Below are 27872 nucleotides of genomic sequence, written 5' to 3' on the forward strand. Positions count from 1 at the left end.
ACTCCAACAGGAGAGAAAAACAATCAGGTTTTATGTCTAGTAAAAGGAATTAGCAGGGATGCTAATAAGCGACATTTAGATAAACCATCCTTTTACTTTATTATTGTAAGTACAGTATTGGTTCAAAATAGAGAAAAGAAATGAAAACATAAAGCCAAATTACAAACAAACTAGGCCTCTACCTCCTGAGATTTCTGCTAATATTCTTGGAAGTTCCACCAACACAGATAATCCTGACAACGTTAACTAAGCTTTCAAGTTTTAATCCTTTTCCTTTTGTATTTCCTCTGTGTGGAATATTCTCATCCATGTATCTATCTATATACACTTAGGTGCGAACTCAAATGACATCTCCTCAAAGAAGTCTTCCTTTACCATCTTATCTAAATTACGCCTCTTAACTCCAACTCTGAATATTTTATTATACTGTTTTGCTTTGATTTAATTTCCCTTATACTTTTTTTTCTTCTTTTTTTTTTTTTGCGGTGCTGGGGATGGAACCCAGGGCCTTGTGCTTGTAAGGCAAGTACTCTATCAACTGAGCTATCTCTCCAGCCCTTCCCTTATACTTTTAAAAATAAATTTAAAAACCACTACTTAGCAAAGTACCTATATATTTGTTTTATACACACCTACCAAAGTTAAATACATGTATTAGGAACAGAAACTAATGATAATGATTCTTTATTATTTCTTCAGTTTTAAAAATGAATGTAGCACTTTGCAACAAGGAAAGTCGCTTTCTTTGTACATGCAATATTGTTTACTTGTTGAAACACGTCAAAGGTTCTTCTCTTCAACTCAAGGAAAGCATATCTTTCTGGTTGTTTGGAGCAAATAAGAGTAAAAACAATCCTTAAAATATCTTTTCAAAATTAATAAGAGTCATAACCTCTAGAAAATAACAAAACCTGTTCAAGGTTTTCAAAATTTCAGTCTTTGAAATGTAAATGAACAAAAAATTGAGCGGACTGAATAGGAAGACTATGCCAGGGTCAACAGGTAACACTTTGAGAATCTAAATGACATAGAGGACTTGAGGTGAACTGTAAGTATCAAATAGTACAGGCAAGAGTGAGTGCTAGAGCCTTACTGACTTTCCATTCATCTCTACTGTGCTGTTAAGATACAGGTCTCAGGCACCTATCTACTGTCTGCAGGGTCGAGCAGCTGCTCTTCACAGGTGAACCAATGAAGATATGGAGATGGGAGCTGAACAGTACACAGAACCAGAGCACTTAACTAGTGATCAAAGTGAGATAAGATTCTGAGACTCAATTACCCAGAATAAAGTTTTAATCTTTCCACAGAGGCACAACCAAACACATGCCAATTTCTGGTTTAATATTATCTACACAAAGATCATTTATCTACAAAAAGGGGTTCAAAATTTCTACCACATGCTCCAAGTTTTCCTCAGGTCAACCTAGAGTAATTTCTTTAGATGTTCTTTAGACACAAACTAATTTTAGCTCTGATAAAGGCATGTTGTTTTTTAAAAAAATCTGCTCTGGTACTTGACTGTGAACTGCCCCTTCATTTCATTCATATCATAAAAATCTATAAAATGAACTCTGAACATAAGACCTTCTATTCTAGGCAGACATAACAGCTATGTTCCAAGAAATAGCAACAGTAACAACAACAACAACAAAAAAACTTGGTAGACAAAACAATCATGCAAAGCTTTCTACACAAAACTTTGTCTAGTATGTAATATTTCTGCCCAAATACATATGCCTATGTATGTGTGTGCAAGGAAGCAAATAAAAATAAACATCAGCTTCCCTTCATAAATCAGATAAACAGAAAACTACATTCAATAAACATATCTCATTGGCTAAAGCACCATACAGAAATGACCTAATAACTTTACTTAATCATTCACCAGGTTGAACTCTTAAAACATTTTCCTTCTGCATTTTTCAAACAGAAATTACAATTTGAGTCTCCACCAGGATAGACTTTGTCTAAGCTTTATTCTGTATATTGTGTATCATTTCCCTCTTTTATTTAAAAAGGCTCAATAGTTTTAAAAATCATAAAAAAACTGCCATCAAATTATGATTCCTCATGGCTGAGTTTCTAAATACTGTCAGGATATTTTACTATCTAAATTTGGTTGATGTGATCTGAATAGGCTCAATCAACTCCATTACTATTTTACCGAATAAATATTTTGAATCAGGCTGGAGCTTATTCTACTTTCTAACAGATTATAATGCAGTCAGTGTCATCTATACATATACAAGAATGAATGACCAAGCCTTACCTTTATCAGTTGTTATTTTTTCTACACATCTGAAAGAAATAAGAATCACACATTAAATGAGCAATCTTGCACATTTCCTGAGAACACACATATTTATCTCTTTTAGGTTTATCTCCAGAGTGATACAGAAAGCATCTAAAGCAGTTCTGCACAACAGTGAAATCTAACTTTCAGCAGTGATGGAAATATTCTGCATCTGCACTGTCTAACATGTCAGTTGTACAGGTCTACTGAACACTTAAAACAGCTAGTGTGACTAAGGAACGGAATTTTTAATTTTGACTAATGTAAACAGTAGTAAGTGGCTATCATACCTGACAGCACAGAACTAAAGTATATCTCAAAATATATTTTACTTTTTAATTATAAACAGATTAATATGAAGAAAATACTGGTAATTTTGTTCTGTTAAGAGGTTATAGAAAGCAATGAATGTCCTCATTTTATGCAAATGCAGTAACTAGGGATGAAATGACATAATATTTGGAGAGAGGCTCTAAAATACTTTTGCCAAAAAAGGTAAGGTGGGGGTAGGTATAGCAAGCATGGCAAAAATCTTAATAACTGCTGGATCTAGGTGCTAAATACTGGCATTCTATTTTCTCTCCTTTGTGTATATTTGACAACTTTTATAATAAAAGGTCACAGACCTTACAAGATCCTAAAATTGTTAAATCAAAATCTAATTTCAAAGGCAATAAAAGAACCTTAGAAATTAGGTTGACAAATTAGATGCCGTAGTATAAAGTTTAAAGTGTTATAAGCCTACAGATAAAAAAAAAAAAAAAAAAAAAAAAAAAAACTACCATGTTTTTAAGTTGGGAAAATTTGTCATTTATATAACTAGTAGATATAGTATAGTGAACTCCTCCATACTCATTACCCAAATCCAAAAGTAAAGAGGCTTTGGATCTTTACAATAAAGGTGCCACATAGTATCTCTCAGCAGTACAAAGGTTTTTCATTTTTCTTTTTTCTCAAGTAAACCTAATACACAACTGAAGATCCTTTTATGTTACAAAAGAATACGTAGATAACATAGAAGCTATAGCATAATATATAAAAACTGTCCTCTTTAGAAAGAATAGTTATCATATTTTATTCCATATATTTTTTTGAAGGAGTGTAACTTTATTTTAAATTACATTATAAATGTCCAATTAATACAAGATAACTGCCAATCTTCCTAACTTTAAATGAAAATAACAACAAAAAGCTAACTTTCTGAAAAATTTTTGAAATGGTTCAATGTTTTTACCACCATACTGATTGCCCTAGGATCCCAGATCACTAAAGATTCCAGTCTTGTACCACTGAACCCTTCTGGAAACAGTGGGCTATAAGTTTTTTTCAATTCAGGATATTACTGACTCTTCTTTCTCATATTTGTACCCCTCAAAAGAGAAATAGCGAAAAAATAAGAAAAAAAATGCCACCTAAAAGTTTATTACCATTTTACTTTCATCAACTCCTCCCCTAAAAAAACAACAAACAAAATGGAACTCTACACACCAGAAATTAAAAGCAGTTCTTTCATCTGTAATTCATCTGAACCTGAAAGATGACCACTAAAAATACTCATTTTAGTTGAACTTAATTTTAAGTTTTAAAATGTTAATAAAGTTTTAAAATTTGAATTGCATGGGATATGCTGAATGTACAGCAGAATAAAGTCACTTTACATTTTAACATAATCTCGTTGTTTTCACATTAGCAGAAAGCAAGGATGTTTCTAACTTTAAAGCAGCAAAAAAAAAAAATCACATCCAAAAATTACTATAATGATGCTATCATGTTTCTTGTATAATCATTTAAAAGTTTAAATGAGACGATATAAACTGAGAATCTTAAGTATATAATTTACTGGCTAAACTACAGCAAATTATAAGCCTAATTATTAAATAATAAGAAGGCATAAACTTTGCTAAAATTTGGTGTATCTTTCCTTACAATTAGCTGTTTAGGCTTTACTTTATAATGACTAGCATTTAAATTTCATGCCTTTATCTTGAACAAATTCACTGAAAAATTTTTTATTCCCCTTCATTTATAAATATTTCCTACTCTCCCTGTTAACTCCCAAACACTTCAATGTGAATAAATAAATTATAAATTCAGCCAGGCATAGTTATGCATGACTATAATCCCAGAGGCCCAGGAGGCTGAGGCAGGAGGATCATAAGTTCAAGGTCAGTCTCAGGAACTTGGCGAGGTCCTAAGCTGCTTAGCAAAATCCTATCTCAAAATAAAAATTAAAAAGGGCTGAGGATGTGACTCAGTGGTTAAGCACCCTTGGGTTCAATCCCCAGTACCAAAAACATATATATATAATATTTATATATATAAAACATAAATATCAAAATATAACATATTATATATAAATGTATAAATTCAAGTTTATGAAACTATAACAATTATTATCCAACTGTAAAATGTTTCCTAAGTTCATAAAATATCAATTAAAGATGGAGCAGATCAAGTGCAATCATGACTTGCCCATGAATACTTAGCAGTACAAAGCTGGGACTTGAACTTTTCTGACTTAAGTAGAGTTTGTTTTTTTAACCACTAAATAATTTACCTCCTGATAGGAATAGAAGTTTCAGTCAATCCACATTTATTGAGCTTTTAAACTATGGTACACTCTGCTATCACTTTATTCAAGAAAAATAAATGGAGGTTAAACAGTTAACTCAGAATTTTACAGGTTAAAAAGCCGGGATATGTAAAAAAGGACTAGAATGGAATATGTAATTAATAGATATTATTATCGTGGGGTGGGGGGGGGATTGAACTCAGGGGCACTGGACCACTAAGCCACATTCCCAGTCCTATTTTGTATTCTATTTAGAGATGGTCTCACTGAGTTGCTTGACGCCTTGTGATCCTCCTGCCTCAGCCTCCTGAGCCGCTGGGATTACAGGCATGCGCCACTGCACTTGGCCTGGAGATTAAATTTTTGACCTCTCATTTAAAAACTATCATAATGTTATTTGGAAAACAGAGATGAAACAAGGTTAGAATTTAGTAAGCAGATACTCAATACTCAAAAGGACTAAGAAGAAAAAATTAGTTTAAAAATGTGTTTTGTGAAATTCTATAAAGCACACGTTTAACAAATCTCCACTAATCAATGCTTCATTCCCTTTCCTTCCAAATTCCTTGAAGACAAAGATTATGTCTAATTTATCTTTTTGCTACCTAACTCAGCATACTACCAGGGCCAGATACTGCCCAAAGGAGGAGTGACAAGCTGAAATCCTTTGGCATTCCTTTGATTTCCAGGCACCAAGGAATAAACAGAAGGTGTGAATGCTATGGTTAAAACTTTTTATCTCAACAATCTAATCAAAATTGTATTATTTTAAATACAGTGTCAAAAGATAATTCTGATGCTGAAAGGAAAAGAATACCATCATTTCTACTTTCTTTTATAATGTTGGAAGAGAGGGAGGGACACTGAGAATTAATACTATTCCTTTCTTTCCACGAGGAAATACTATGGAGAAAAACTAAAGGGATTTGTTAAATTCTCCTCAACAAAGTTCAATAGCTTTAACATTTATACTGTGGAAATTAGTACTTTTTCGCCAAGTTAGGGAAAATAAAAATCACAACAGCCTGTATAACTACTAATGTAGATAAAATTATCTTTAAGATAAAGGAGTATTATTTAACACCAATGTGGTAGGTGAAAATAAAAGCAAATTTTAAAAAGTATTTCAAGTACCTCCTTTATGTGTAATGTATTTTGTAGAATTGACATGAAAAACACCACCATGAAATCACTCATACTTATACCAGGCCACTAGTACTCAAAACATCAAGTTTTACTTAGTACTTACTATATGCTAGGCATCGTATGAAGTGCTTCACATGCTATATTTAATTTTCATACCTCTCATTATAGGAATATCCCCCATACCATATTTCACTATATAATCATTGCCCTGATTTTTCTGTACAAAATTGGTTTGTAGCTTTCACATGTAATCATCACATGGTATAATTCTGTTGCTCATGCTGCTTAAAATGTAAGCAGAACAATGCATTAGTCAGTGGCATATGGATGTGGATTTGTCTTCTGATGCAAGTTGTGAGCCTAGAACTCTCAACACACGTGAACTGTCAGGGTATTTCTGAAAGTGGATGGACTTGGCCTGGTTTGTTTAGAACACTGTAGTACCATCAGTAAGCACATCTTACATGAGTGGCACTGAGGACTTCATATCAGGTAAGGAAACCAATGATAACTGAACAAGATATTCAAATACAAAAGATTAAATTTCCTGCGTTCACATTTTGCAACACTGTAGTAAGTTTTCTCAAGTATAATGTTTCATAACATTTTGACTCTAACACATGAATCAAAAACAACTAATGTGTTAACTTTTTTTAGATAAGAAAAATGGTCTCTAAGCTGTCACAAACAAATGTTATGTGTGGATTTGGGCTACTTAATTTTAACATATGTTCACAGGTATTCTGTGTATCCTAATCTTGCACCAAAGATAATGTGGTAATAAATGATTTTTAAGTAATACAGCACTTACAAAATTTTGTCACATAATGGTCACACCCCTCCTTTTTGCAAAAAAATTTGGCACAAAATCTGCAACAATTATATAGTGAAATATGGTATGGGATTCCCCATAAATAAGGAACAGATAAAGAAAGCTATCCAAGGCATATACATCAAAATAAGGTCAATGATATACATCTTTTTAAACTTACAAGAAATTAAATATAGAACTTTAAAATTTTTGTGATCATTAAATAGTTTATAGTAATTAGAACTCCAACTGCAGTTGAAAAATTTCTAGATACAAATTTTTAATGGCAACAGAACTGCAGTTTATAAAGTTAAATTCTCTACATAAATGGCACTGAGAACTCTGAAAGCATGTCTATACCACAAGGATACCTCTGGATTCTATTCCTTTTCCTGAGCAGTTTCTAACACAAGTATGCCAAGTCACAGTTTTTTTTTTTTTTTTTAGCTTTAAATGTTCTGGGTCTAGTGTAAGCCAAATCGTGCCACTCTCTACAGGAGGAATGGAAACTTAAAACTGACACTCCCTTTCAATTTTCCCTGCTTTTACTAATTTTTTTCACTTGGAAGTCTAAGGACAAAAATGATATTCTCAGCAGTGAATTCAATAGCTAATGTGATTAGCTTCATTAATTTATAAATTTGTGTTCCAGTGTTCTTAATATGTAAGTATTATTTTAACTGTTTAAAATATTTATGCTCCTGGCCATCTGTAGTTCCTCTATTATCTCTAGCTAATTATTTCTTTCAGACTCTCTTAAGAATGAAGCCTATATTCCTATTAAAATATATACAAAAGGAAAGAAAACAACATGCTGCTTGGTAAAAACAAAACAAAAATCAAGTATTCATCTCGTTTAGTTATATAAAATACTCTAAATAATCATTGTCAGGACTACATTTTTACCCTATCACATTTTTACAAAGAACGACAAGTGAATTTGGCAATTTAGGAGAGCAAAAAGAAAGCTACGGAAACATACATACTATTATAATTGGCTCTTGAGCTAATTAATGGGGGGACGCATACTTGAAGGCAGGGAACCTGCTGTGGATTTCCTAATGGGGATGTGATGTAATACTGGAAAGCCGCCGAAGGGAAAGCGGTAGGATGACAAAAGGGGGTGCAGATGCCAGAGAGGGACAAGCCTGCGGGCGGCAGGGAAGAGGGGGGGTCACCAGGGCGCAGAAGAGCACCCTACAAAGGGTGATTTCAGGGAACGGGAAAGTGGCCAGAGGACACCAGGGTGCAGAGGAGCGACAGACCGCAAACCGGGAAACGGCGTGACATCTGGCGTGCGGAGCCGGCAGGGGGCAGAGCAGGCAGGAGTCACGTGGAGTGGGCGCTACGGGAGCCGAGAGGGCTGCGTGCAAACAGAGGGGGGTCTTTCCCACCGCCTGAAACGCTGCGTTACTCACAGGAGTCGCGGACTCTTCTTGCCCTGAACTGGAGACGGGGCTTTCGCGGCCTGGGACTGCTGCCCGGGGGCGTCGGGAGGCCTGGCGCTGGGGCTGCTCCTCCGCCGGCGGGGATACTCGGCCTTCCTCCGGCGGGACACAGCGGCGGCGGCGGCGGCCGCAGCGGCTCGGCCTCGGTCCCGACCTCCCCTCAGCACCCGGCTGCTCGTGGTCCCCGCAGGCGCCGCCGCCGCCGTCTCAAGGGGCCGTTGTTGGGGCTCCTCTGGAGCCGCCTTGGCCGCCGCCGCCTCTCCCCCTTCCTGGTCCTGCTGCTCCGGGGGTCTCGGTTCTTCCGTCTCCCCCGGCATCGGGCTCGTCCGTCCCCCACCCCCTAGTTCCAGGCGGTGGAGGCGGAGGCGGCGGCGGCCGCGACGCTGCTCCCCCCGCCCCCCTCGCCTCCCGGAGCGTCCGGCTCACTCTCACCCTGAGCTCCTCTTCCCCCCTCCCCTCCGCCCGCTCCGAGGGAGCCCCCCCCGCCCCCTGCCACTCAAGGCCCTCTACAGCTGACGGCGCGCGCGCGCCCGCCACAAACGCTCAGCGGACCAATCGGAGCGGAGGATCGGCCTCCTTGCCCAGCCCCCCGCGGTCTCACACGCAGCGACGTATTAAGTTCCCGCCCCCACCCCGTCCCTCAGCCAATCAGGGAACGGCTCCGAGGGAGCGCGCGAGGTTTCCTTCCCCGCGCACCCGTTCTCACCGTTAAACGGCTGCGTCTCGCGACAATCACAAAGTGACCTTTTCCCCCCTCCGGAGTTCAACGCGCGCTAGGGACAGTGGGAGGGGCAGGTCAAGGGAGGGAGGTGGGTGGTTAGAAAAAGTACCTCTTTCCCCGCTTTGCGCGCTCCCTGGACTAGCTGCGCGCGCACCTGCCTCCCTAAGGAGCCGCTATTGCCACAAGGGCTGTTTCTAAGCTTCCTTAAGCCACAGGATTAGCCTGAGCGTTCTTCCGCCTCCACCCCTACCCCACTTCCCTGTCTCTGTCCTTTCTGTCCCCAGCGCCGCCAGGTCTTGCGGGGAGAAGTGGGGAATTTTTTGAGCTGTCGCTTCTCCTTTAAGAAAAAAAGCCCCGTCGGCTGCCGGATGAAAGTCTCCGAAAAAAATGGCGGCGGTAGCTCGGAGGTGGGGTAACGTGGACCCGCCTCTTGCGCATGGATAACTTAGCCGAGGGCATCCTGGGAAATGAAGTCGTGGAAAATGATAGGAAACCAGAGGCGGAGAGGATGCTGGGAGTTTTTGACCGAGTCACGACGGGAAAGGTAGTTCGCTTTTCCCGGAGGCAGCGTTTCCGGGTTGGGCCGTGACGCCTGCCTACATCCGGGCTCAACTGCTGAGCCACTTGCGGGTAGGCGTGCCTGGAAGGCTTCTCCCACTACTGGGTCCTTCTTGGCGTTAGCGTAGCTCTTCCGGAGTGGCCACATCATGGTCCTGATTGCCTTGGTTTGTTCAGACAACGCTTCCCCTGGGGCCGGCTAGCGTCCTCCTGTGTCCGACCCGCCCTCCTGCGAGCCCCTGCAGGTCAGGGACCGAATCGGCGTCCGTGGGTCTGCAGGGGTCTCGCCATGCCCACCACTCAGTTCGGTTTTAATAAAACGTGTGGAATTCTTTGTAAAGTGACCCTGCTGCCAGCCGTTGCGGCATCCAGGAGCCGGCGTCGCGGCCTGGCTTGACTGTGGTCCCTGGGCTGCAGGGAGGGGCGAAGGGCCGTTAGCGTGACTTTCGTGACCTCCTCGGAGGAGCGGGGTCCGCCTCAAGCTCCCCACCGGGAAGCTTGAGGTTTTAAAGTCTCTGCTGCGCCGGAAGCACGGTCGGAACTGCGGCTTCGTCAGAAGCTATTTTTCGGCCCGCTCGCCTGTGCAAGCAGATTGTTTTCCTGATGCGTCAAAAGGGAGTTTCCATTGCTCATCTTCAAGTCGTAGTCAGTGATGCCGTGGTCCTCCCCATTCCCTCCCTTATTCCCCGATAGTCAGGGAACGGTTTGCATGATCAGTTATTTACCCCTGGAAAATAAAGCGTCGCGGGTTAAAATCCTCAGAAGAAACAAGAGCTGGGGCTCCAACTCGTTTCCCATTAATCATTAAGTTGAACTGTAGACATCTGCCGAAGTACATTTTTTTTTTTTCTTCGCAGTATTCTGACTTAGTTACCACTTCAGATTAGGCAAATGTTTAATATTCTCTCCTGGGTGTTTTGCACTTTGGTAACGCTAATGTCATTTCCAGTTGTAAAAATTGTTGGGCATGGTGTCAATAGGGAATTTTTCAATATTTGCAGTGAGCAGACTTTTAAAACAGCACTGACATCCAAAGGCTGTGTAAAGTAATACAGAGAAATCTCTTCAAAAAAGGAAATAAATAAAATAAAACGGAAAGAAAAGACAGTGGAATGATTCCTTAAACAAGCAGAAGACCATTTTTCTAGAGGAAAGATCATGGGCTTTGAGATAAAATATAGATTATTATAAGTAGAAAAGCTACCTAGGCTGTTATTTTAGCAAATAACTATTCTTTGAGTCTATTTCACCGCTGCTAAAAGTGGGGTAAGATGTATTGTGAGGGGCAATTATTATAGTTCCTTACTGCCTTATGGTAGACCTTTGGTAAATGTTTTATTTCACTCAAGATGACTAAAATAACTGATAAAAAATTAATCTCAGTATCACTTAAAAAAAAAAAAAAAAACGCTGCACGGCAATATCAGTAGGCAGAAATTGAGCTTGATTCAAATGTCCACAGTTTAGTACCTTGCATCTTAAACTTTCCAACTTCATTCTTTGTTACCCCATAGATGTTTGCATTTTTGACCTCTGAATAAGCCAGTGGCGGAGAATCCAACTTCTGCCCTGCTCTTAAAGGACTTACAATACATATATATATATATATATATATATATATAGGAAAGCAAGTAAGTTTAATTTATGAATAATTTAGTAAAGACAGCAAAATGAACTTGGTGTTGATTAACTGTGATGGAAAGTTTAAGGAGACTCTGCTTTCATGGTCCCTCAACTTCACAGAGGAAAAAAAAATGCACATACTCAGTCACCGTGAGTTTTCTGCTCTTGGAAAAAAACCACAAGTGTACATCTGCCATTCCCATTAATTCAAGATAAATCTTGGCACATAGTAGGTGTTCAAAATTAGTTTTGAATCTTTATCACCCTAGCCAATGAACTACCAAAACTCAAATCTTCCAATCTGCTTTCTATGTCAGTCCCGTTTTAAAAACTGTGACCTACAAAAAAAGAAGAAATTCACCAAATCAAAAGAGAGGAAGTGTTAAGCAAATGCAGGAACCAAAAAGAGTTCTCGAGGCTGCTTTACGCGTCTCACTCAGTTCCTTTGTGGTCCTCTTCTTCACCACGTGCCAAAGCCGTTTTTCACGACCTGTGAGACCAGAACATCTTGGGTGTGGAACAATGGAAGAGTTGGGTGAGTGAGGAGTCTCTTGGAGGAGAAACTGAGGGAATGAGGACGTGGCCCCCATCTCCATGTGTAGTGGGGTGTACTAGCAGTCAGACTGGGGATAGTGCTGGAAGATCTTTTCACATCTATCCTCAACCCAGACAAGAGTGAGGCATGCGGAACTGTGAGCGGGGGAACCGTGGGTTCACTCTTTGCCTTGGCACAGTATGCAGTTTGGTGCTAACCACAGTGTAAACTCTGGGACAAGTACTTCTGGACTGATTTGTGATTGAAATTGTCATTTTTATCATGGGCATTTTCGCCTTTGGGGACTGCTGGGGATCACAGGATGGCTACACAACTAGACAGCTGCAGAGGTGTGATTTGGGGTAGAAAACGTATGAAAGAAAGAAAATAGGGCAGAGAGAGTGTCATGAGGAAGACAAATGAAGTAGAAGTAGGAGAATAAAGGATCCGCAGAGGCTGGAGAAAGACCAGAGTGGTTTTATGTTTTCTATGGTGTAGTACTAAATCAAGAGGACATAGTACTGGAACTACAGTGATTTTGTTGGTGAGCTTTTTATTCAGAGGACTCCTGGAGTAGTAGATTACTGTGGCCTGAAAATGTAACACCTCCTCCTTCCACTTCAAGAGAAGTAAAACGGGCAGTGGAACTCATTTCAAACTTTGGAGTAAAGTTTGTCATTCTTGGGACTCATTCAGTCAGCTTTGCCAACTTTTTTTTTTGGGGTGTGGGTGTCTCCTAATATTGAGCCGCTAACTTGTACCAGGTTTTTGAGCTATTAATTCTACAGTGTCCAGGGTTTGTGTGTTACAGATACATCAGAACTGCAAACAACAACCATAAACAAGGTATCTTGTACATTGTCTTTAAGAAAAAGTTGTTTGGAGTATAATTTCAAAGTTGGAGAAAGAGGAAGGAAGAAGGGCAAATAATGGGAGGGGAGAGATGTTAATGAAAAGAAAAGCTGATGTTTAATAAATAATGAACTGTTTTGAAGTAAAGTCTATTTTGATACTGGAGATGGGCTTTTTAAAAAATTTTTCTAGTACTGGGGATTTTAGCTGGAGCTCTCTACCCTTGAGCTACATCCTCAGCCTTTAATTTTTCTTTTCTTTTCTTTTTTTTTTTTTTTTTTTAGGCAGGATCTTGCTAAGTTGCTAAGGCTGGCCTCAAACTTAGGATCCTCCTGGCCTCAGCTTCCCAGGCCATTGGGACTAAGGCCTGTACCACCACACCTGACAGGAGAGAGGCTATTTTGAACCTGGGGTAGAATCCAAATTTTTACACTGTGTAAGTGCTGGGAGAATTTGCATTTCTGCCTGAGTCCCATCAAGTTCTTTTTTTTTTTTTTTTTTTTTTACAGTACCAAATTTCACTAAGAATTGAAACTAGTATTTATTCAGTGACATAGGCTTAAATTAGACATATATACATATACATATATGTGGATACATATATATATATATATATATATATATATATATATATGATCTTGGAGTTTGCAACAATCCTCTAAAATAGATATTATCTATTTTTTTTTTAGGTGAAAATACTAACTTTTTCAGTGTTACTTCTAGGAGCACCTGGCACTAAAACCAATTAAGCTACAAGGTGTTCTCCTATACTAAAATTGTGTTAGTTCAGGTATTCTGGTCAATGAAATAACCCCATCACAAATTGTGTAGTTTTGCGTTTACTGAACTAGATGGATGTTAAAGAAATCTTTTTGCGAAATGTAGAAAGTACCAAATAGCCTGGAAGCTAACATGTGGATTATCCAGTGGACTGTTGATGGCTGTACCCTATCAGTTTCTTCAAACTGTCATCTGCTCCATAGTTACCCCTAAGACTGTTTTTTTTTTGTCCCCCTCCAGCAAAGAAATACCACTGAGAACAGGGTGGTGAGCAAATCTTTCTTTGCAGTACTGCCTTGGAGGTGAGGCTGTAGCCCCACAGGTTTTACCTAAACCCTCATTACATAAGACTGGTAGATAAAAAGAATCAGGAGTAGAATGGATCATTCCAACATTGGGAGACCCCCAGGGGCCCTCACTGTTCTCCTTTCGTGTTAGTGTAGATATTGATTTCCATGGTGAAGGACTAAGGAGAAGAACTAAAGGGTTTTCAGTCTAGTACCTCCCCACACCACATCTCATTTTTGTCATACTGAAATTAGTCATCTTCAAATTACAGAATCTGGCAAAAGGCAGAACCTCCTCAGAGTGTTGGTGATACTTGCTCTTACAGGAAACAGGAAGAGAAAACTCTGTTAACTCATGATCCAGAAAAGAGAGTTTTTAGGATTTTTGTTAGCTGTTGCTTCAGTGCACTTTACAGTATGGTGTCCCTGTTCTTGTAATTTTTATTGTAAATGACTTGTTAGTAATCCAGGAAGAACTTTGACTTCTGTTTGGAGCAAAGCTTAGTAGAAAAAATTTAAGAAGAGGCTCTATTTTAATAGAATGGACATTTGGAATTCTGAAATTTAGAATTGAGTCTGGCTAATGAAATTCTGAGACAAAAGTTTTACTTCTCTTAGTTTTCTTTAAAACCTTCCAGTATAGGCTGGGCACAGTGGTGCCTGCCTGTAATTCCAGCTATTCAGGATACTGAGGCAGGAAGATGGCAAGTTGGAGGTCAACCTAAGCAACTTAGCAAGATCCTGTCTTAAAATAAAAAACGAAAAGGACTGGGAGTTGAGCTCAATGATGAAGTACCCCTGGGTTCAGTCCTCGGTCCCAGACACACATACACACAAAACCTTTCATCATAGGAAATTTTTAAATATGTAAAAGTATAACATGCATAATCATCAGTTCTTCACCAGTCTTATTTTAGACACACACACACACACACACACACACGCATATACCTATTCCCCCATCCCTGTATCATTTTAAAGCTACTTTTAAGATTTCATCTGTAAATACTTCCGCATTAATTGCTAACATATGTATTTATACCATAACAGTATTACACCCACAACAGACAATAGTAATTTCTTAATATCATGAAATATCATAATCACACCTAAAATTAACAGAAATCACTTAATATTTTCAAATCCTACTATCACACCTAGAATAAATTGTACTTATTATTGACCAGTGTTCATAATGTATGAAAGTTTAGTGTTTTAAAATACATTTAATGATCTGAGTAAGTATCATACTTATTTAACTCTTAGTCCTTTAGGTCTTTTTTAATCTCTAGGTAACCCCTCTATTTTTTCCCATTACCATTTATTCATTGAAGGATAATTTGACAAGAAGTGTTGATCTCAGTTTGCTTATCTATAAAATGGTGCATGAAAGTCACATTTTTGTGATATAGATGATTGCGAAAGTTCTACAGAAGATACTATTTTTTAAAATATAATTAGCTCTTTCCTTACGCCTTTGAGAAATATCTATCCTCCCCAAATCTGACGTAAATGAAAATCAGAGTTCATTGTTTTTGAATGAACTGTAAAATTCATTTTCCTTATTTGAGAACTTCAGCCTAGGTAGGTTCTTAGAAATAATATAATCCTGTGTTTTACAAACTTTAAAAACACTATAACCTGTGGTTTAAAAATCCACTAGAATTCCACTGATGAATCTTGATGCACAATTTGAAAAATACTGTTCTGTCCAACTGCTTCATTGTGTAGATGAGGGAACAGCTTCAGAGACGATGTCTTTCTCCAGAAGGCCTGGAGAACCCCTATCAGAAGGTGGACTATGACCTCCAACTTTCTGTTAGTTCAGGGGCTGGGGATCAGATAGCCCAGATTCAAGTTCTGGTTCTGCACCAATGTTGGTTATTTTTGTCTCATTCTCAGTCTTCAAAATAAGGACAATATTATCATATGCCTCAAAGTGTTAGGACAACTAAATGAAATGTGTAAACTTCTGAGCACTGTGGCTAGTGTGTGTTAATTTTTATTAATTGTTAATTTCATTACAACAGAATGGTACTAGGATGATTATATAGTCTATTGGCTTTTCCCAAGAAAAATATAAGAGAAACAAGTCCCAACTATTTGAATTGCAACATTTTGATTTTGCAATATCTGTTTTCTCTCCAACTTCTTTTTTTCTCCACACCCTAAAAGACAGAAAATGCTTACACTTGGTTTTGAGAATTTTCTTATGTTCTTGGAATCATTCTTGAAATTAAAAAATAAAAAAATAACCAGGGTTAAGAATGAGTTACTTCCCTTTTAAATGGTAATATAATTGCTTATATTTTTCTGATAGGAAATATATTTAGGATTTATCTTTATACTTATATTTTATTTATTTTTCTAATTGAGGATTTTTGTGGGTGATCTGCCCTATGTGAGTGAATAAAATGAGTACCTGCAATTTAAGTAGTCAAATTATAGAGCGAGACTATGAAATTGAATGCAATATTAGGAAATAAGAAGCCAGAATATAAGGAGGCATTAACTGTCTCCTGGTATAACATGTCACACTGTAAGAGAAATAAGGAGGAAGGGAAGGTGTTTGAAAATATCCTTAAGCCAGGAGAAGAAGATGAATGGGGGGCACTAGATAAGGAGAAATTAATTCTGGAGACTATTCGATATTATGATTTTCTTATTTCTTATGTAGATGCCTTATTGGAGGAATTGGAACGCTCCACCCTCCAGGACAGTGATGATTATTCTACCCCAGCTCCTCCTTCCCTGGATCAGCATTCCAAGTCTGCGGAAACTTCAAGGACCTTGCCCCATCAGGGAAACACAAGTTCCTCCTCGGTAACTTTTCATTTTTTGTAGTATCTCAAATATACAAGATGGTGGCTCTTACAGCTAAGAACTCAAGTGCAAGCAGTCAGGGACAGCTGACTTCTCTGAGCTTAGGTGGTAGCAGGAAAATTTGAGAGGCCTTTCTCCCTGCTGGCCACTTTGTGTATCCGCTTATACGCTGCCATGGTCCATGTGGTGATAAGTGTCCTATAGAGAGCCTCCTCAGGGTCAGTGAGAAATATGGGGAATTGTGTCTTAATGTCATATAAATGATGTTTAGGAAATAGAGGTGAAGCATTCTTGTCATAGAGTATAGTATAATCTGAATATCCTTGCTAATGCAGATTTTTTATTTGCCTCTGTAAAGCTCTAAGGATTTGCTTTATTATTTGGTACCACTTTTAACTTTGAATTAAGTTCTTTCAGAAGTTAGCTTAATATAAAGCCAAAACTTAAGATTTTGTTTTCTCAAAGAAGCTGATAACAACTGTGTAACTTACACAAAATAATTGCCAACAATTACCAAATCCATCATGGGGACAAGTAGAGATATCCTTGTCCTTTCGAAGACTAGAAGGCACAAGTATGATGAAGAAGAATTGGCATGACCCTTAAACAAGGAAACCTGTGCAGCTGCAGGAGGTGCTTACATGCCAGTGAAGCACACCTTTCCCTTTGTATCCGATGACTCCTCCAAATTAGGTTTGCCCACTTTCCATTCCACGTTTTCTTGTGCTTATAAGTGAAGTGGTGATGATTTAAGAGTTGGTTTCCTTTAAAAATTACCAAATAATCTCAGTTTTATATTAGTATTATCAGATGTCTCCAGTAGAAAATTTGTTAATTCAGATAGTGTGGAAGTTCATTCTCTAGTAAAAAAAAAAAAAAAAAAAAAAAAGGAAACATCTGATGTAGCTAAGGTTATCATAAATTAAATTGAAACATTTAACATTGAAGATAAAATGTTGTTTTTTGTGATGATAATATAAATACAAATGTTGGTGAAGCACAGCTTTGTGGTCAAAATCATGTTCTTACCAACTCAAAAACTGTGGAGCAGAAATGTACTCAGAATTACTTATGATGTGTGCAAAATTCATGACTGCATCCAAACAAGATTCAGTGGTCTACCAATCAATACAGAAACCAAAATTTTCCAAATTCCAAATTTACAAAATATTACATAGTATGTATATACATAAGTAACTAGTGTACAAATCATATGTGACAGAAGCTGATATTGAATACAAGACATAATTTTGCATGGCTGTATATTTTTCCTGTCTTACCTATCATCCTTAGATTTTGGAAATGCCTCAGCCTTTGAAATATCACTTCATGAAGCATCCCAGATTTAGCCTGCTTTATGTGCAGAATAAATTGGAAGCTGGGTGCAGCGTTGCTTGCCTGTAATCCCAGTGTCTTGGGAGGCTGAGGCAGGAGGATTGTTCAAAACCAGCTTCAGCAACTTAGCAAGACCCTATCTCAAAATGGATTAAAAAAAAATGCCACTTAGTATTTAAGTACCTCTGAACTCAATCCCTGGTACAAAAAAAAAAAAAAAAGTTTAAGATCTTAAACTGTTCAATGAATAGAGCATAAAAATTCTGCTTTTGAAGCTTTTAGTAACAATTTTGAAGAAGATGCAGCTCAGATTTCTCTCTACAAAAGCTGAGAATTGAACAAATCTAAAGATGAGAGGTCAGTGGTTTACTTACTAATTTGAAAATTGTGCTTCTGAAAACTCTTGACTGACAGATTTTGACCTCTACTTTAATTGAATAAATTTATATTCTCCACCAGAATGGAATAAAGTGGTCAAAGTATATCAAAGTTTTGGTTTATAAGAATATTATTGAAGAAAGGTGCTCTGAAAAGAAGCAGAAAGGCAGCTCCTGTGAAAATATTGTCCCAAAATATTTACGTATTTCAGTATAAAAAATAGATTTGAGAATATTTTCCACTTTAGTGGAATTTGTTCTGGATGTATAAATTCATATTAAAGTTTTTTTCTAAATTGGTTAAAAACATTATAGTCTATAGACAGATGTAGGTTAAAACTATCAACAATTCAAATATATTAACCATAAAATTCACCTTTGAAGGAGAGTGCAATTTTGTGAAAATGATAGCACCATACTGAAAATAATGTATTTTCCAGAAAAATTTCCACATCACAATGTCACAGACCACAATGCTCAGAAACCAATTAAGGTTTGTGACTATATATCAAGATTAATTGTGCTATTTAAATGTTCAGGTGAGTTTTTAAAATTTGCCTTAATGTTTATAAATATGTGTCATTTAAAATATCTTAGAAAATTTTATTTAGAAAATGAGTATTGAATAGAATTATTTTATAGGTCCACCAATATAATAAAAATCAAATTTTTGATAAAAAATACGTATTTCAAAAATTACAAGTGAATTGTTTTTAGAACTCCCTTTTGCCCTCAAAAGTGTCCCTGTTTGAACAGTAGATTAAATAGTCACTCCGTATGCTTGATCTTGCTCCTTTCTCCCTGGTGCCCTCTCCTCGGGACACAAGATGCTCCAGAGTGTTTTCTAGTCAGTTCTTCTTCCACATGGGTGATGTTACCCTGATATATGTGTATTTTCCTCATTTTCTCTAAGTTCTTGCTCAAGCATCTTCTACTCAACGAGTGATTCCCTGATTAATATGATAACTGCCATCTCTTCCCTACTTTGCCTCTTCCACCCCCTGATTAGCTTTACTTATTAATTTGTTATCAGTGTCTTATCACCAGAAGCAGGGTATTGCTTATGTGATTGTTAGGTTTTGTTTTTTGACCTTCTATTTCCTCTGTCCTGCTACATGACAGACACTCAGTCATTATTTATTCAAAAAATAAATGACTCACCATGGATACGCACGTATTTCTTTCCTAATGTCAAGTTTGACTGTGTGGTAACCTTACCCTAGTCACTATCGTGTGTGGTTAAAGGAAGGGGCTTTACTCTGGTCATTCTGTTTGTTTTATGGTTCCTACGTGAGGAGGGTGTGCTTCTCTATTTCACTCTTTTCAGGCAGGGAGGAACTGCTTGTAGTTGTTCGAATGCCAACTACTCTTTAAAATTCAGCCTTTCTCTACAGGATCTTTGGTGATTCCTCTGCTTTAGGAAAGGAGATCTCAGAGATCCACTCTGATATCTCAGAGATGTCAGTCTCCTTTAGAAGCAAAAAACATCCTCTAACTCCTGTTGTTGGTAAGCACCAGTATTCTAACAACAGAAATCATTTTTTGCTCTTCTCTGTCATGTATATATTTTAGGTGCAGCTTGGGTACACTACAGGTATCCAGGAGCCCAATGTCTACAGGTAGGTTTTATTTTTACTATTTTAAAAATTAAAGTTATAGATAATAAATTTGATTTGTCAGCCTTTGGGCAATTGGTTTATGAGTGTCAGTGGCTACACTACCCTCCTCTTCTTTCCACAGTCTTTGAGCAGATGTGGAATTCTGCTCATCTGACTTGGCAGCTTCTTCAGGTGCCTGGCTTTCAGACAGGCTGTCCAGGCTGGTGGGCTCAGGTATTTCCTTTACCATTTGAAAAAGTGTAAATAGTCCCAGAGGCACCACAGATATTTTGGCCCATCTATTTCAGATACATGCTGTAGTTCACATAAGAGAAAACACACCCAAGGAACTTAAGGAAGATTCCAACAACATCAGACAGTGAGGCTCCACGGCAGAGTAACATAGCACACCAATACTAACTTATCGACACCCCTTCCCCTGCGCTATGAGTATAGACTTCTTCCTTGAATGTTTCTTCAAATTTCATTTAGCTGGCAAGGAGTTTCCTTTAGTAAAAGTTACATACTGAAACAGATTCACTTACTAAAGCCTTTTTCCTGACCCAAGCAGAATTGATAGTCTGAAAAATTTAAAAGGCCACTTTTTTGTTCCTTCTTCAGTCATAGCTTGCAGTTTTTAACATCAGACAACTTTCTAGGCAGATTGACAGGTGGATTTGGGAAGCTGGATTACCTAACACTAGGAAGCACGTCAAAGGCCTCACAATATTAGATAGTAAAGACTTGCATGTTCTATCACAGAATCACGAGGCTTCCACACAAGGCAAAGAGAGCAGAGGGACTCAGGCTATAAGAAGTCTTTATAAAACTCCTTACTTGAGGGCGTTTTCTGCTGGTGAGGGTGAGGACAGATTATTCATACATATGTTGCCAGTTAGTTCTAGCTCCAGAAAATTGTGGGGTGAGCTGTTCCCCCCTGGCCTCTCCCTCCCTGCCCCAGGAGAAAACCCAAACAAAGCAAAACAGGGAGAAAGTAGTGCCTGACACACGAAAGACTCGTAGTGAAATACTTGGTTTCTTAATTCCATGATGGGAGGAAGGAAGGGAGAAATATAACTGAACAAGTACATGACATGAAAACCAGCCCCAGCAACACCGTGTCTGTTGATAGCACAGCAATACTAGTCAACACCCCTTCCCCTGCAATGTGAGTCTCTGGCCTGCTCCCCACTCACTTCTTCCCCCTTCTCTTCTGTGTTCTAGGGAGCTGACCCTGCAGTTTAGGTTTTCCTGTAAGTTCTTGCTGACTATGACCGATATGAGGCACTGTGGAGAGACTTGAGGGCACAGAGGAGGGAAACCCAAGGCATTTCTCCCAGCTGCTGTCTTTCCACAGTAGATCTGTCATCAGCTGCATCTTCTTTATGGCTTCAGCTGGAGCGTGACAGATCTGCTGTGGTTCCAGCTCATTGACCCAGGCCCTTGGATTCTGGCAGCTTTGCCTCTTTTCTTTATCCTTTTGGTTTAAGGCAGTGATGAATTCCTGCTGTGGCTAATCTCTGAGTGACCTCATTGTCTTCTTTTTGCTTCTTGGCTGTCCCATCACCTGTGTAATCAAGTTCTGGATTAAATTCCTTTTGTTTACTCAAGTGGCTTCTGTTTTCCTGACTGGACTTTGATACATTCCCAGTTACTGAATGATACCTGCTATGTAGGCTTGTGTGCGAGAGTTATATAAAATCCACTTGTAAATATGTTATAGACTTTTATAAATTCCAGAGGCAGTATAATTCAGAGCCAGGAATGCTAGCATGTGCAGATGGAATCTGAAACTCAGAACCTTGATCCCTGCGTGTTTCCACCATTTACTCTGGCTGGCTTCAGTGAACTGAACCTTGCTTTCAATGTACCTGGAGAAAATGTTCAATACCAACTGTGAATATAGTAATGGAATAATATTTCTACCAGTTATATATCAATAGTAATATGAGCAATAATTTAGAATTTTATGTTTTACATGAATAAAAAATAATTTTGATAATAAAAGGTAGCAGCAATTCATAAATGTAGAGCAGAGGAATAAATGGGGAAAACTGCAGTGCAAAGAAGCCCCTTACTTAAGAAGTCCAAATTCTTTTAAATGTATGTCTTGATTTGTGTTATTATAATCTCTGAGCAATGAGTGAGTTATTTCTGGTGACATAGCAAAGCACTTTCACTATCTTTAAAAATTCAGGGGACAAATCAAAGACCTCTGATTTGAGGTTCCTTTTTTTCCAGTAACATTTCCCTCAGTGAGCACTTTAAAAGTTGATAATTACAACTCTTTAAGATCTCATTTCTTATTTAGAATATTATGTGGTTGATTCAGCTGTTTAGTTAGAGTATTATGACAATGATCTATTTCTTTGTGTATGCTGTAGTAGGACTCCAGTTAAAAACCAGTGGGAATTCTTTGAATAAGTACAAGGGGGAGGTTTTATGAAGGGGGAGGTTTTATGAATAGGCAGGTCCTGATAAGAAACTACATTTGTTCTGTGCTTGGGCACCGAGCAGCGGGATGTGCTTGCAGGGCTGCCCAGGAGCGTGCCTGTGGCGGCAAGAACTAAGGGATCATGACTGAAAGACATGGAGGGAGAGTTCTGTACTGAGAAGAACCGAATCAGTCACCAGCATGCCTGACCATTCGTTCCCAAATATAAAAAGAAAAATAAACCTTCAGCATCTGGCAGAGGGCCATGCAGTACTTAAAAGACAAAATCTTTTAAGAGAGGAGGATATTAATTTTCCTTCCATGTTTTCCTTGTTAAATACTGAAAAATAACCAAGTCAGCTTTGGAACTTGAACCCAAATGAGTTCTTTTTTCTTAAGAGAGAAAGGTAACATTATCCTTCTACATTTTTCTTGGCTGGCACATACATGTAAAAAGTAAAGCAGTAAGGCTATGTTTTCATTCTTGAAATAGTTTTAGTGAAAGAATATTTGCTCTTCTTTATGACTTTACTCCTCTTTCTCTCTCTCTCTCTCTTTCTTTCATTAGTGTTGATTTGGTGAGTTATTAGTTAAGTTCTCTTGGTTAAGGTTTATTACAAACATTATTCCAGAGCCAGTCACCTGTCATACCTTTTGACCTAGTGATTCCACTTCTTAAAACGAACTCTATGGAAATAGTTGCATATGGGTGTAAATATTTATTTAACAGTATTGATTATATTAGCAAAAATGAGAAAATCTATGTGCCCAGCAGTAAATTTGGTTTGATAAATTATAGCACATTATATATTTGGAAGCTATATAGCCTTTAAGCATTATTTTGGAAGATATTGAACACAAAGTTTGTAGTCTACAGTCCCATACTCTGTTATTTGCCACCTGTATTATGCTGAGAAAACACTTTAACTTCTCCTGAGTCCCAGTTTTCTCATCTGGGATGACAGTGCCTAGCTCTTAAGGTTGTTTTGAAGACTTACAGAGGACAAATGTTCTCTTTATTAAGGGTCAGTTATACCATAGGTGCTCAGTAAATGCTAACTGTTATAGTTTCCAAACATGGATAAATACATGTATAACATGAATAAAATACCATTTAAATTTTCTAAAATTATGATCATAAAAGAGTGCAATGATAGCAGCCAAAATGTACAAAATAATTGTCTCCTCAAAGGGGAATTATTTATGCTTTAATTTTTTTTTATATTTCAAGTTTTCTACATTTAACATGTGTTACTTTCATTTTTTAAAACATTTTAAATAAGGACTTCCATACTGTGACTGTATTTATTTTACTGAAGGTTGTTTATATAATCATTATATCATTATATATGGGTATGGGTGTGTGTGTGTGTGTCTAGGTAACAACTGAGATACACCTGTGAGTTACACTGTGGCCGGCTCCATCTGCCACCTCCACCACTTCATCCGTTGGCCATGCACTTGAACTGTTTTTCTAGTATAGATGACCCTTGTTTTATTTTGAAAATACAACTTAAGGTACAAAAATGTTTCAGAAATTTGTGTGTAAAAAGTCAGTGAGGTTTTCCTTTCCCAGTTGCTGGGCAAGTGGTGTCTATGGGGCACCTGCTGCCACTCCAATACCAACACCACCACCTGCTGGGTGCTGCCTCTGTGGTGGGGAGGAGGAGGGGGAGGAGGGGCAGAGGGAGGAGGAGGAGGAGGAGGAGGAGGAAGAGGAGGAGGTTGTTGAGCTCAGAGACTCAAGTACACAAATAAAGGACAAAGTATTTTATTAAACAGATCTTCAATTAAATATGACATTTTGATGCTTGACCTCTAGACTCCCTTGTGCCCTCACTATGCCAGCAGCAACTGTAGATCATAGCCAAAGAATTTATGAAGTTTGGGCTTGTAACCTGAATGAAGAGATGAAGAAAATTCATCAAGTCATCTGAAAACATAATTAGGTTGCTATGGATCCCCAAGTTTCCAGGTGTGATTGCAAGACCCATTGGGGAATTCAGTAACCAACTATTGTGATAGAATGTAGACTTGTTAAAGATAATTCAGCTAGGACTTACATTTATGAATGAACAAGGAGAATACCTTCTAGGAACTTCAACCTGGCAGTTGAATTTTAAATTTAATTTGATGGAGGACAAGTATGCCCAGAATTCTATATAGATACAACATCTGGTATCCAGTTTAAAAAAACATGAGGAGGAAGGAATTGAAATCTAATACTTCGCAGAACTTCTTATGACTTCAGGAGTGGTCCTCTGTGAAGGGGTTAAATGGTTATCATTTCACAGTGGTTATGACTTTGGCTATTTAATTAAAATCCTGACCAATTTTAATTTGCCCAAAAAAACACTTGACTTCTTTGAGATCCTTGTTTTTTCCTGTCATTGATGATGTGAAGTACCTCATAAATAACTATAACGTCATCAACTCTGAATTACAAAAACTATTCTCCATTTTATGCTGGTATTTTTATGCTTAGAAATATTTGTATCTTGCTAGGCATGGTGGCACACACCTGAAATCCCAATGATTTGGGAGGCTGAGGCAAGATGATTGCAAGTTCAAAGCCAGCCTCAGCAACTTAGGCCCTAAGCTACTTAGCAAGACCTGACTTAAAATAAAAAATAAGAAAGGCTGGGATGTGGCTCAGTGACTGAGTGCTCATGGGTTCAATCTTCAGTACAAAAAAAAAAAAAATTTATCTTTAATTTGTCTCATTTACTTAGTTATATGGTGTATTAGGGTTCTAAATTTATTGTGCTCCAAATAGCTTGTTATTCCTTGAGTCTAATAGCCTGTTTCTGATTATTTGAAATGCCACATTTATTATATAGGTGTAGGATACTGTTTCTGGTTTTATAGTCTACACCTTCATTTTTATGTTTCTTAATAAATATCACACATATTTAATTACTGGTACTTTATAAGATGTTACATTTATTGGAACAAATTTTCCTTCTACAACTTTTTTTTTTTAAACTTTCCTGGGGTGTTCTAGTTCATGAGTTTTAGCATTAGCTAAATAGCTTCAATAATTCTATTAGAATTTTATTTGAATTAAACTGAATTTAAAGTTTAATTGAAGGAAAGTGACATTATAGCATGCATCTTTGCTTATGTGGTCTTTTTTTTTTAAGAAAAATGAAATGTTATGATGAATACTTAAGGCTCATTATGTATATTGATGTGGGTAAATATAGATAGTAAAATGGTTACTTTAATGAAGCTAATTAACATATTCATCATCTTAGTTATTCTTTTAAAAATTTTGTGTGTGGCAAGAACAGGTAAAATTTACTCATTTAGGAGGAACCCCAAATGCAATATGATTCATTAGCTATAGCACTCATGTTTGTCTATTAGATCACTATACTTGAGTTACATATCTATTCTGTAATCTCTGTTGTACATTTCCTCATTTCCTGTCTCCTGCCTCACTCCTGACAGCACTTGTTTTATTTTGTTTCTATATATTTGGTTTTTTTTTTAGTTTCTACATATGAGTGAGATCATGAAATATTTTCTGTGTCTGTCTTATTTCACTTAGCATAATGTTCTCCAGATTCATCCATGTTCTGGCAAGTGGCAGGAGCTCCATCTAAGGCTGAATTACATTCCAGTACATATCTGTATGTATGTATGTATGTATGTATGTATGTATGTATCTGCCTACCTATCTACCTACCTATTTCATTTTAAGTGTTTATCAACAAATGCTTTAGTTGTTTCCATATCTTGGTATTGTGAGTAATGCTATAAAGAACATAGGCGGCGCTAATAAATGGATGATGACACATAATGGGGGGTGGGAGGGGTTAGTGTTAGGGTTAGAGTTAGAGTTAGGGAGGCGGGCAAGAATGGAGGAAGGAAGGACTGTTTAGAGGGAAAAGAGGGGTGGAAGGGGTGGGGGAAAGGGAAAAAATAACAGAATGAATCAAATAACATTACCCTATGTAAATTTATGATTACACAAATGGTATGCCTTTATGCAATGTACAAACAGAGAAACAACATGTATCCCATTTGTTTACAATTAAAAAAAAAAAGAATGGGAAATAAAATACTAAAAATAAAACCCACGCTAAAAAAAAAAAAAAAAAGAACATAGGCGGTAAAGAACATATAGGTGTGCAGATATCTTTATCAGGTGATGATTTCATTTTCATTGTGTATCTGCTTAGAAGAGGGGGATTACTGGTTCATATGCAAGCAATTTATTTATTTATTTTTTTGCCGTGCTGGGGATTGAACCCAGGGCCTCATGCTTGCAAGGCAAGCACTCTACCAACTAAGCTATATCCCCAGCCCAGCCAGCAATTTTTAATTGTTCTATTTTAAATTTCTTTGGAAGCCTACACACTCTTTTTCTCCATGATTGCACCAGTCTATACCCTCACCAAAAAGGTTTCCTTTCTCCTCATCTTCTCCAAATATTTGTCTTTGATGTTTTGATAATAGCCATCCTCCAGGCATGAGATAGCATTTCATGGTAATTTGAATTTGCATTTTCCTGATGATTAATGATGATGTATACCTTTTCACTTACCTTTTGGTCATTTTTATGTTTTTTTGTTTTGGAGAAATGTCTATTCAGATACTTTGCCCATTTTTAATCACGTATATGGGTCTTCTTTTATGACTACCAGGGTTTTTTCTTCATAGAAATCTTATATTTTTGTAGATTTATTCTTTGATATTTTATAATTTTTCTTGGTATTATGGATTCCATTGAATTTTCTAATTGCTTCGTGTTGATTGATAGGAAATACATTTTTTTAATTCTTGCATATAGTCATTTTCCTGGTGTTTTGTCTTCATTCTAATAGTTATTCAATCACTTGTTTTACATTTTCCGGGTCATTGATCATATTACCTATCTTTAAAGACAAAAAAAGTGAGTGTGCTTTGCCTTTTTTCTTCAAATAGACTTTTATTTCTACATGTATTTGATAATGCAGTCTGGAATAATATTGAAAAATTAGCAATAATAGTAATATATGCTTTCTGCTTATCTCCTAATTAAACTGTGTTTTATATTTGATTAGTAAATATGGGGGCTAGAATAGATTTCTTATAGATACATTTGATTGGGTTAAGGACTTTTTCTTTTTTTCCTTAATCTTCAACAAAAGGAATGATCATTAAATTTGATTTCCACTACTTTTCAGGCATCTAGCTACATGTTTAGAAAGCTTTCCTCTTCTTTGTTAGCATAATGAATTATATTGTTCCTTTTTCTAATCTTGAACCCTTCAGGATGATTGACATAAACACTACTTAATCATGATTGTTTAAAAAACATATTTCTGGGTACTTTTTTTGTTGTTTATTTGTTTTTTGTACTAGGTATTGAATCCAGTGGGGCTTAACCACTGAGCCAAAACCCCCAGCCCTTTTATTTTTTTATTTTGAGACAGGGTCTCAATAAGTTGCATAAGTTGTGGAGGCTGGCTTTAAACTTGTCCTGTCTCAGCCTCCTGAGCTGCAGGGCTAACAGCAAACCAGGTCTGCTATTCTCTTTAAGATTCCACTCTCACACACAATGTTCTTTCTTTGTCTAATTTTGGTATCAAATTTCTGTAATATTCATCAAATTAATTGGGTCATTTTCCATATTTTTCTTTATACTTGGAAATTTTATTCAGTACTCTCCAAAAGCTGTCATATTTT

The 27872-nt window shown here is 37.5% G+C and overlaps 2 protein-coding genes and 1 pseudogene across 8 annotated transcripts in view; 2 read left to right on the forward strand and 1 right to left on the reverse strand.

The window, feature by feature from the left end:
• Zfp91 (ZFP91 zinc finger protein, atypical E3 ubiquitin ligase) overlaps positions 1–8704 on the reverse strand; it is a 45183-nt gene extending 36479 nt beyond the window's left edge. Inside the window, exons 1-2 of one of the 2 annotated variants that reach the window (XM_047516954.1) lie at positions 8244–8704; positions 2273–2301 (exon numbers count right to left, since the gene is read on the reverse strand). In XM_047516954.1, coding sequence (XP_047372910.1) covers positions 2273–2301; positions 8244–8590 — 376 coding nt within the window. In that variant the 5' untranslated portion in view covers positions 8591–8704. The remainder of the gene's footprint in view (positions 1–2272; positions 2302–8243) is intronic. The other variant, XM_047516953.1, reaches the window with a different exon arrangement.
• A 941-nt stretch (positions 8705–9645) lies between these two features.
• Lpxn (leupaxin) overlaps positions 9646–27872 on the forward strand; it is a 49781-nt gene continuing 31554 nt past the window's right edge. The window contains exons 1-3 of one of the 6 annotated variants that reach the window (XM_047518766.1): positions 9646–9797; positions 16307–16452; positions 19737–19783. Coding sequence is in view for 5 of the 6 variants with exons in the window: in XM_047518760.1 (XP_047374716.1) it covers positions 11566–11710; positions 16307–16452; positions 19737–19783 (338 nt within the window). In the remaining variant the exon portion in view is untranslated. Of the gene's footprint in view, positions 9798–11163; positions 11184–11555; positions 11711–12875; positions 12999–16306; positions 16453–19736; positions 19784–27872 lie in introns of those variants that run through there. The other 5 variants (XM_047518760.1, XM_047518762.1, XM_047518764.1 and 2 more) reach the window with 5 other exon arrangements.
• LOC124958335 (CCR4-NOT transcription complex subunit 7-like) lies at positions 24038–24681 on the forward strand (annotated as a pseudogene).

This window comes from Sciurus carolinensis, chromosome 11 (genome assembly GCF_902686445.1).
Source record: "Sciurus carolinensis chromosome 11, mSciCar1.2, whole genome shotgun sequence".
NCBI classification, from domain to species: Eukaryota; Metazoa; Chordata; class Mammalia; order Rodentia; family Sciuridae; genus Sciurus; species Sciurus carolinensis.